The sequence below is a fragment of the Netta rufina genome, assembly GCF_964035555.1.
Source record: "Netta rufina genome assembly, chromosome: 3".
NCBI classification, from domain to species: Eukaryota; Metazoa; Chordata; class Aves; order Anseriformes; family Anatidae; genus Netta; species Netta rufina.
Genome location: NC_140125.1, coordinates 33,309,351 through 33,319,959, shown reverse-complemented (window position 1 = coordinate 33,319,959; position 10,609 = coordinate 33,309,351). Strand labels below are relative to the sequence as shown.

Genomic DNA, 10,609 nt, shown 5'->3' with positions numbered 1-10,609 from the left:
AGATTCGTGAGGTAAGGAGAAAACAATGTAGGAGTTACCCTCCCACACAGGAGGCCTAAAGACTACCTTGAGGGATTTGAGACACTCATTGGTTATACAGATAACACTGTGATGTTTTTAATGTAGAGGCAACTTAACAAACGTAGGTTGCTTGCTGTTGTCCAAGACTTCCTCAAATTGAGATGGCAGTGGAAAAGAAAATGGAATTGGCTTAATTGCTTTCCATAATGGTGGGCAGGGAAAAATAGCTAGAAGAAGGACAGAGATGGTGACTTCGTTCAACCACAACATAAATTAAGGTATGTATAGCACAGAAAACTTTCTTACTGTTTGGTTTCTAGGTCTCATTTCTCATATGTACTGCTTGCTTTGATTTGCCACCTCAGCATGGGTAAGACCTGTGGAGCTGATGGGTAGGGTAGTAGATCCATTAAGGAATCACAGAATCACAGAATCACAGAATTTCTAGGTTGGAAGAGACCTCAAGGTCATCGAGTCCAACCTCCAACCTAACGCTAACAGCCCTCCACTAAACCATATCCCTAAGCTCTACATCTAAACGTCTTTTGAAGACTTCCAGGGATGGTGCCTCCACCACTTCCCTGGGCAGCCTGTTCCAATGTCTAACAACCCTTTCAGTGAAGAAGTTCTTCCTAACATCTAACCTAAAACTCCCCTGGCTCAACTTAAGCCCATTCCCCCTCGTCCTGTCACCAGGCACGTGGGAGAACAGGCCAACCCCCACCTCGCTACAGCCTCCCTTGAGGTACCTAAAAAGAGCGATAAGGTCGCCCCTGAGCCTCCTCTTCTCCAGGCTGAACAAGCCCAGCTCCCTCAGCCGCTCCTCGTAGGACTTGTTCTCCAGGCCCCTCACCAGCTTCGTCGCCCTTCTCTGCACCCGCTCAAGCACCTCGATGTCCTTCTTGTAGCGAGGGGCCCAAAACTGAACACAGTTTAGGTTGAGTTGGGCCTGTCTAGATGTTTAACCCCAGAGTTTTTTCCTGGTTCCTGTCACTGTTAATTTATGTGCTGGAGAGTGGTGGTAGGAGGAGCAAGCTGAGAAGCTGCCACAGGGAAGGCCTATGCGTACTGAAGCAGCTGAGGAGCCAGAGGGTGCACGTGGCAGGCAATGCCTCTTGAGTGCAGTGACAGCAGTGGGTTCAAGTATCCTACATCCAGACTAGCCTCGGTAACACACTGCTGAGAAACAGGGTTGTTACCTCTGTCTGTTGAGATAACTGAACTCAGGTTGTTGACCTGAGTTGTGGGGAGTTGCTGCTGGAGTTTGAGGGAAAGGTGCTGCCCCCACATTGAGCTCCCCCACGGTGGTGTCCATTTCCTGGTGCATGCTCTGCACTGTGACTGCTGAGCAGTGATAAGCTACCAGCCCAACTCCTGAGTGCCAAGATGCCTGTGTCCTAGAGAGAGGGTGATCAGACCCCTCTTTTGGCTGTACGTCCAGTGAGTAGTTGCTCTGGCTGCCTGCCTGCCTCTAGGCCCAACCCGTTGGTGCCCTACTCTTCTGGATGCCCCAGCCAGGCTGCAGCTTCCACCCCAGAAGTCAGTACAGTTTCAAATAAGAGTTCCTCTGACCAGTAATTTGGTGGTCCTGCCTCTGCTAGCTCACTTCTAGGCATTTCATATTTTTTCTTCAGCTGAGTATGTAAACAAACAAGCAAACAAAAAAACACTGAAATACAAAACACTTGTGTGTTTTTTTTCCAGTCTTACTAGGTTTGCTTAAAATCTTGTGAAAGTCTCGGCTGTGTTTCAGAAACTAACATGACATGGACCGTATTTGAAACTTATTTTTTGAATTACATACGAGGCAATGTACTTCGAATGCCTTTGGGACATTTTTATTGCAAAAAATATAGCAACTTGTATTGAGAAGCTCAAAACAGCTTGTATATATTACAAAAAGAGCTCTGCTGCTTTCTCCAAATATACCCCATTCAAACATTTATGAAGCTGTATTATCATTTTTTAATATTATTTTGAGACTTCAGTAGATGTGATGAGTATTTTCATTGCTATGAAAGGTGAAGGGTTAAAAGAGAAGTGCGTTCTGTGCCGATCCACGCTTGTGTTGAACGAAGGTCATATTTTGGCAGCTTCTGAGGATTACACTTGAGTTTACAGTGTTTATGGGTAGAGCATCGCAGGTTAGATGAGAGATGAAAAATTAATTTGAAGGTCATCTCAAGAACTTAATAAAACTGCTTGTTGGCATCTGAGCACCATGGGTGTTCTGTGAACTTAAGACAAACCATTTCAACAACAACAAACCCTGCTGTGCCCTTAATAAATGCTTGTGGTGGAAGATAGCTCTTCAGCTTTTCTGTGGGGAGTGTTTGAAAACTCAGTGTTGTTGCTTTAAGCTTTTGGTAGAAGTCTGTCCTAAAGAACACCTGTGGCTCCAGCTGTTCCTAATGCCTTGGCCATCTGTGCTGTGCTTTTGGGGGAGCACAGGCACAGCCTTTGGGAGCACCCGTGGAGGAGCGCCAGTCTCCTGTGCTGTGAGGGTATGGCCAGTATGGAAATTGATGTGCAGTGGTAAGCTGTTGCATTAAAAATTTGGCTGCAATCTTAAGAGTAGTTAGAAGTTAAGGCCTAGGCCTTCTCAGCTAGCCACAAATTAATGCAAATGGGTTTTCAGATTATGAATCTGTCATCTGAATTAAAGTCCCCAGTAAATCTGTTGTATGTGTTTGGGTTCATCCAGCCCATGTAATATTCCTTGTTGACAGAGAATGAACAGCAGAACAGTGGTGAGGGAAGTGGGTCTGAAGATGGGGCTATCAGGGCTGCTCCTCTATGTAACTCTCTGTCCTTAATGGTTAGTTTTATCAAGCCAAGAGGCTATTGCTGGGGAAGTGCTGCAGCACAGGTTAGTGTTAAAAACTGTGTGCAAATATCTTTTATGACTTTGCTTTTGTTTTTTTTTGGAAGCTGGCAATGACCTGTGTCTTCTCTGAAGATAGCATTTTCATATTGATAAAGTTCATTTAAAGCTAGAAGTGAATGTTTTTTCTTAAAGAGGGAGATATGAACCATCCCTGTGTAAAACTACTGCTTCATCCAGTGTTGCTTTTGGTAGTAATGGTTGGAGCACCTCATGAGAGGACCCTAGCCTGGCTTACATGTATGTTATCGTGCTAGGGAGATCACGTAGAAGTGGCTGTCTCTGTTAATTTGAATTATGGTTACTTCACTTGTAATTTTTAAGCTACTTCAGTTATATTTCTAAACAAAGATTTGAAAGATCGTGTACATTTTATTGACAGAAAGAAGCCTCCTTTGGCAACTTCAGTTATTATTTTTTTATGTGAATAATAACATCCTGGGTCATGGTTATTTATTAAAACTGTAAAGGTTATTAAAAATCAGGTTTGTGAGTAAGATGTGAAATTTGAGCTTTAATTTCTTCCAATTTCCTGTTATTTCCACAAGCCTGATGTGGTGTTGCTTTGACTGCCATAAGGTGCATGAACATGCACATTTTTACTGGCACTGAAACATCATTCCTTTCCTTCTGTAACTTCTGCTTAAGGAATGTATTTTCTTAAATGGCACTGGATGGAAACAACCAGCAACTGCTGCTTCCTAATTGTAGTGCAATCCTTTAGACCCTCTTAATGTGTCATTACTCCCGTTGCTGACCAGCTGACCTCTTCACGTAAGAAACAGTTGTGAATTCTGAATAACTCAGGGCTGTAGAAAGTATATTTTGAAATCAACCCATAAAACAGAAGTCCACCCCAACTTCAGAAAAGGATGCCTTTAAAATTTAGAAATACTGCTTTTCCCGGTGTATAATACAGGACTTTAAGATACTTTCCTTTTAAATCTTTGCAATGGCTCTCAAATAATTATCCACACACTAAAGACTGCTGTAAGATGTTCCAATTGTGCCGTAGTTTAATGATAGAGCAGTGGGGGTCTCAAACACCTTTCAGACAGTGTGCAGCCTAAACCCACAATTTTATCAAAGGAGCCTCTTCTGCCTCTGCAGCTCTCCTGCTATGCAGCAGGCCTTGAGCTACATGATGAAGTGGAGCCGGTGAGCTAAGGGGATAAGATTGTTATTTCTTTTATCTAACCACACTTTAATGCCGTGCTGTGGGAGATTAGATTCCAGCTCCTGCACATTGGCTGCTGTGTGGATCTGGAGCTTTACTGGGGCCGCTAAATGGTTGCAGATCCCATAGCTTGACTCTGGCCTCTCGCTGGTTTTCCAGTCTCTGGGTTTGGATAAATCTCAATACTTGAATTTGCACTAGCTGAAGGTTAACTTTCCAGTTTGTGTCTGGGATTTCAATCCTGACCTGTGTGACAGGCGGTGTCACGTAGAGGTGCTTCAGCTACTGTAGCTGAGCAGCGTTGCTGCTCCCTGCAGGGGCCTGGTCCCCCAGGAAGCAGGTGGCACGTCTTAAAGGGTGAGGGTGCTACGACCAGATCATCAGGGTTTATGGGTTGTCCAACAACACTGTGGTATCAGTGATGTGCTTTGAAACCCTGGAACACAAGCCTGTGTGTGCCCAGAGGTGGGAGTCAGATGAGCTGGGGATCTATACCAGAAGCAGCTTTTCCAACACCTCCATTTAATTCCTCCTCTTTTACTATCCATCCAAATCTGAGGTTCTGAAGCCTGCAGGGGGAAAAAAAGAAATCAACAGCCTACATAGAGCATTATCATACATAGGGATGCAATCAACTTTGTTAACCGGAAAGTGCCAGAGAAAACCAGTGTTGGTATTTCTTGAGCTCAGGGCTGGCATTACTCCGGCAGCATTTTGTGTGCTTTCATCATGATGCCCAAGGATCCTGCCTTGTTCCACTCCATCAGTTCCGTGGCTGTGAATTAAATTCTGTGCAAATGTTTTGGATGAGTGGATTAACAAATTGGTAGAGGTTGTCAAATTCATCCACAAAGAAGGAATGCTCCTTATCTGGATCTGTTGCAATGGCTTCCAGTTCATCTTGAGCAGCCCAAGCAACTCCAATGGAGTAAGCTATAACTCCTGGAAAGAAACCCAGAGATAAGAATGAGCATAATAGTTTTCATTGCATTAAATTAAATTGGTTAACACAAATACTGCAGACATAGTTACCAGGCCACTAAGAATGGGCAGTGAATTGTGGTACCCTCTCTGTCTAAAAGTGGCATCGTCAAATTGGAAGAAAGGCCTGGTTTGTGCATTGGAACAATGTCTGTTGCCAGTAGCAAAAAGGCTTAGACAATAGTAAAGCTCTAAATGGGGATCTGAACAATAGCTTCTTGCTCCAATGTCTTGCTATTGCACTGTGAGATGTATGAATATCCTGACTGGAAAGCCAAAGGAGGCTTCATGTGTTACTAAGACAGTAGAATTCTGTGGAGATCTCCTAGGCTTAGCTGCATCTTGCTATACCGGTATGGTTTTGTTTTTTTTTTTTTGTGTGTGTGTGTGAAGTTCCTCATTCAGATAGAGAACAGATGGTGGTCTAGAGCTTGATGGGATCCCAGGATGAGGTGCTATGCTTCCTTCCTAAGGGTTCCTCCAGTGTCTGTGCATGATAGCAAACTGTGTTTCTCTGACCTGCGTAAAAGTAGAAGTGTGCAGGAAGAGTAGATAACAGAAGAGCTTACCATTTTGGTGAGCTGTCATGGCTGGCACTCGGACATCATCATAAGACCTGCCATCTGTAATGAGAATCATGATCTTCCTTTTGTTGGGTTTGGATTTGGTGAACAGTTGCTCGGAGGTGTAGCTGATGGCTGCCCCTGTGCTGGTCCCACCACTCCAGTAACTGATCCTTTTGATAGCACTCAGCACGTCCTGCTTAGTGCTGTATTTGTCGAAGCTGAACTCAAGTCGCTGCTCATATGTGTACTGGACAGCTCCGATGCGGGTATCGGTGTCCGAAATCTCAAATTCCTTGCTGATGTTGGCTACGAACTGGAGGACAGTGCGGAAATTGCCAGTGCCAACACTGCTGGAGCCATCGATTACGAAGCCAATGTCAGCTGAATTGAGACACGTCTTGCTGCACACCAGCCGGTCGGTGTCACAGACCCGCTTCACCAGGGGCTGGACAATCTTGTGTAGGCCAAACCAACTGGGCACGCTGATGGAATAGAAACCATTTGTTCTGCACACTGCCTGCAAAACACCACAAGTATGAATGCAGTGGAAATTTGGTCCGCCTCCTTCAGCTGGGATTTTAGCTAAACTGTAAATTTAGGCTCCTGGAAAGAGCGATGCTAGAGTCTGAAGGGGCCTCTCCTCCAGTCACCATCTGCTTCCCTGGGAAATGACGTCAATGTAACATCACAGATGCTTCTCTAAGGAGCCAGGTTTTTCAGCCCTTTTTTTAAAAAAGCTGTGGGATGGAGCTGATATTATAGCCATGAAAGAAGGGTAATAACCAAGTTTGCCACCTGTCAAGCTTTTTTAGATAAGTTATATTGTTTGCAGAGAAAGCATCCAAATCACAGAGCCACTGTTAGCATGGCTCAGCCAGACGTGGTTGCCAGACGGCAAAGTCAGCTCCTACCCTCCCAGGGTTAGGCCAACCAGGAGAGTTGTGCCTGCTGACAGACCCTGCTGCCTTGATCTGAAACCTGGGACTGAAGTTGGTTTCTCCCTGGCTTGCACCCATGTTAAAAAAAAAAAAAAAAAAAAAAAACAAAAAAAAAAAAACAAGCAATGCAAAAAGCACATAAAGATAGAAAAGAAAATACATATATATTTATCTTTGTAACTGAATATTTGTAGGGAGCAGATTTGAGGGAAGCTTTTGGAGGATTAGTGGGAATCAGGTGAGTGCAGGAAGTAGGGGCAGCACAGAGCAGGGAGTGGGGGAAATTGAGTTTGTGGGGGTCTGGTGGGCAATTTTAGTGTTGAGATGCAGCTTTGTCAGGTCACCATTCCCTCTTTACCTTCCTATTTTAAGTCACCTCTACTACTTGTGCTCTCTGGCAGGTTCACAGAGACTTGCTATTGCTTTGCTCTTTTGAAAAGTAAATGCAAATAAGGCTATAGTCTAATTAAATGCTGACCGGAGACAGCGGAGCCCTCTGGAACAGCCCTGAAACTCATGGAAAATTATTTCATGGCAGAGTAACATGGTTCAGACAGGAGTCTGTTTTCTGAAAATAACAGATAACTGCCCGGCTTCCTGAGCTCAGGCAGGTCTGGCACTTGGTAGATGCCTCCTGCCATAACCTTGTGCCAGCTTGTCCTGAGGCACTACTGAGCAGGCAACCATTAGCGCCAAAAGCAAGTAGTGCAAGGCTTGTGTTCTCTGTTTGTTTGTTTGCTATTGTTTTGTTTTTCTGCACATGACAGGGATTTGCTCCTTTTCCAAGAGTTCATAGCAGCAGAAATAAATAACCAAGGAAAAATAACCCACATCAGCCCAACCATGGAAACAAAATGCTTCAGCTCTCCAGTGTGGCTAACAACTGAGATGTGCCTGTGCGTAGAGTGTCCCAGCCCTGGTATGTGTGGGACCTACTTGTCAGTGCAGCAAGGGTGCTGGGTTGTTCAGGGCTTCCCAGCCTTTGCCAGGTGCGAGAGGCACATCAGGAGGTCACAGAAATCTCAGGCTGTGCTTGTGCTTTGTCACGCTGCTGAACATTCAGACCTTTTGCCTCAGAATGACTGCAGGTTTGTGCCAATGGGTAGTCAGCAAAGAGCTGTTTGCTCCGTGATGTGCCTCGGATCAGAGATTTGCTGTCAGACAGTTTGCTGTCTCTCTTAGCAAGTTTCAGAAAGATCCCCTTTCTGGTTTCAGCACTTCTGCCTCTTTGTATGTGAGACATCAAGACAGTGTGAGCAAGACCAGAAGTAACCCTGAGAGGTAAGAAAGAAAGCAAAATGTCCTTTGAGAGGGACTGCTTAAGCTCCCTAAATTAAATCACTAGAAAAAGGTTGAGTTCACACCAAGCTTCCAGCCAGAGCCCAGCCCGGTAAGTACCTTGTCTACAAAGTTAGGCTCGATAACATTCTGCTTCTCGTTTTCAGCAGCTGCTTCAATAGTGACAAAGAAAATGTTGATCCCTGATTCCCTGGCCAGCCTGGAGGCCTCCTCCACTCTGTCGGTTGGCCACCCATCCACCATCACCACGACCACGTTGGGCGCTCCACCTCTGTTTCCATTAGCATCCAAAAAGAAGTTTTTGTTAACAAATGAAAGTGCCTTTCCTGGAAAAAGAAAGAGATTGAGGATGAGTTACAGGGTTGGCAGTGCTCTGTCTGGTGATGCCTGACAGTCCCTCTGGGGCTATGAGCAACCTACTCCTGGAATGGTGGACGAAGTGCAGGCCCAAGTGTTAGAGCCACGCTGAGAGCTGGGGAATGCGGTTTCTGTGGCTGTGTGAGCAGGCAGGGAGGTCACCACTGCTGGTGCCAGCACCTCCTGAACCCTCTTGGCAGCTGTGCTGAGCCCCATTTGCCCCCGCCTGGTGTCCCACAGCAGCTGGAGGTGGCCACCAATGCATCAGTGGGATCTGTCCATGAGAAGAAAGGTAGCTCCTGGCCACTTGTGATGGACTTGCAGCAGCCTGGACCAAGGAAGGCACATTACAGTCGGAGTGTGTGCTCCAGCCAGCCCTGCCCCAGCACCAGGCCCTGCTGCCCATGGCCTCCACACCTGGAGAGGAGGCGCAGCCTCGCTCCAGGCCCCCCGGAGCCCTCCCCGAGCTGAGGCTGTGCACGCATCCCATCACCTACCAACGTTGGAAAGTCCACCTTTCTGGGGGATTTTCTCAATGGCGTTTCTTAGGTCCTTGGGGTTGGCATAAGTTTTTAGGCTAAATTCTGTGGAAGGGTCATCACTAGCAGATAAAAAGAAAAAATAAGAAGCAGTCGTCAGCTTTTTTGCCTTACATACAGAAGTATGGGAGTTTTAGGAGCTGTCTGCACTACCTGGCTTCTGGTAGTGCAGGTGTGAGGCCTTCAGCATACGCTAGCCCCACAGATGTTGCTGTTGGGGCGCACACCCCTACCCACCAGTGATGGGAGTAGCTCTTCCCAGGACATGCCAGAAGAGGGGGAAGGCAGCAGATGGGGACAAACTGCTCTCTTGAAGCAAAGAGCCCACCAAATTTTGTTAAGGCAGGGTGATGCTATTATCTGGCATGATTGTGCCCTATTCCCTTTGGGTTCCCCCCAAGACAGGGCTGGTCAGCATGCACAGCCACAGTAGAGGCCCCGAGATGGGAGCACTGGCACTGACAACAAAATGCCTCCATGCCATGAATATGAGTGAGAATATAAACTATCAAGGAGGCTGCACTGGTGAGGTTTTAGATAGTGTTTCAGCAACAAGCATCTCCAAATGTTATGATTTTTGTTTCTGGCGATAACAAAACAGAGCTAGGTCTGTAGCCTCTTGTGCATAAATGCATGCTTGTTTGTGCTCATCTCAGCATCTGTTGAAAAGGCCACAGTGGGTATAATTTTGGATCATGTTCAACCATAAGTAGCAGTAGAGGTGAAAAGCTGGATGACCCTGCTGCTCTGCTCTGCCCTGGCCTGTCTGGGTGCAGGTGAGCTGGTGCAGAAGCGGCCCTTACCCATACTGGACGATGCCCATCAGGGGCCCAGCGCTGCCAATGCCAAGGGCTTGAGCCACGTTACTGAGGAACTGCTTCTGGAGCTGGAAGCGGCGTTTACCGATGCTCCAGCTCCCATCCATCAAGAAGGACAAGTCAACCTTGCAACCTGAGGGGAGAGTCACAAGCGTGTAAAGTATTTTTGGTCCTTTTTGTAGCTGTACTTCCCACAAAGTACAGCTGTACTTCTGCCTCCGTGCATGCAGCAGCACTTTTGGGTGTTGCCTCACTCAGCTAAAAGTCCTTCTGGAAAACCTAGGCCTGCACCCAAAGGCCTTCTGTTAATGACACAGATGAGCCTCATCTTTGTGTCTCTGCAAGTGCTGCCTGCAGTGCCTACCAGCCCGCCCTTCTCTGCATGTTAGTGGTGACTCACTTGGCAGCTGGACCATGACCCAGAGCGGGATCAAACATTTGGCTTAACTGGGGCGCTAACGTTTTCTCCTGCCGTCTGCATCTCTTGATTTCTCTCCGATGGTGCCTCCTACCAATCAGACTCTCCAAAATAGTGTTTTAATCATTAGATAGCCTGAAGGCAACAAAGTGCCGATTGTTCCTACCGGCTTATGCAACTGCCTCCCATCTCATTACTTTCAATTTTTTTCTCCCATAGCCGTCTGTTTTTCTAATTCTAATAATGCTGAATTATAGGAGCGTGACGGGGAACTGTTTTCTTTCACAGCAGATAGTGAGGCAAGGCTGGGAACTCACAACAAATAATACCTCAATTAACGTCCAAATTTTCTTGAATTTCCTGGCCTTAAAAGGGAAATACATCATGCAATGTATACGTGGAAAGTGGAAGTTTCTCAGCCAACAGGGGCTGAGCATTCAGAGACTTAGATGTTTGCTCCAACTTAATTCCTGGAGCTGACTCGGATGGCAGGAGGATTCCTGCACTTGGACATCCCAGGGCTCTGCAAGACGGAAACCTACGTCTGCTCTGCAGGGAGCTGTCCTGAGCTCTGCTTTCCTGCAGTGAGTTTGGGTCTGCAAGGGCAGATC

At 46.4% G+C, this 10,609-nt stretch overlaps 1 protein-coding gene across 1 annotated transcript in view; it reads right to left on the bottom strand.

Moving 5' to 3' along the window:
- Nucleotides 1-4,845: 4,845 nt before the first annotated feature.
- The window catches only part of VIT (vitrin), a gene marked incomplete at both ends in the record, with an annotated part of 35,132 nt that continues 29,368 nt past the window's right edge, over nucleotides 4,846-10,609 (bottom strand). The window contains 5 exons of the mRNA XM_084283918.1: nucleotides 4,846-5,024; nucleotides 5,633-6,146; nucleotides 7,966-8,192; nucleotides 8,721-8,824; nucleotides 9,566-9,713. Coding sequence (XP_084140044.1) covers nucleotides 4,846-5,024; nucleotides 5,633-6,146; nucleotides 7,966-8,192; nucleotides 8,721-8,824; nucleotides 9,566-9,713 — 1,172 coding nt within the window. The remainder of the gene's footprint in view (nucleotides 5,025-5,632; nucleotides 6,147-7,965; nucleotides 8,193-8,720; nucleotides 8,825-9,565; nucleotides 9,714-10,609) is intronic.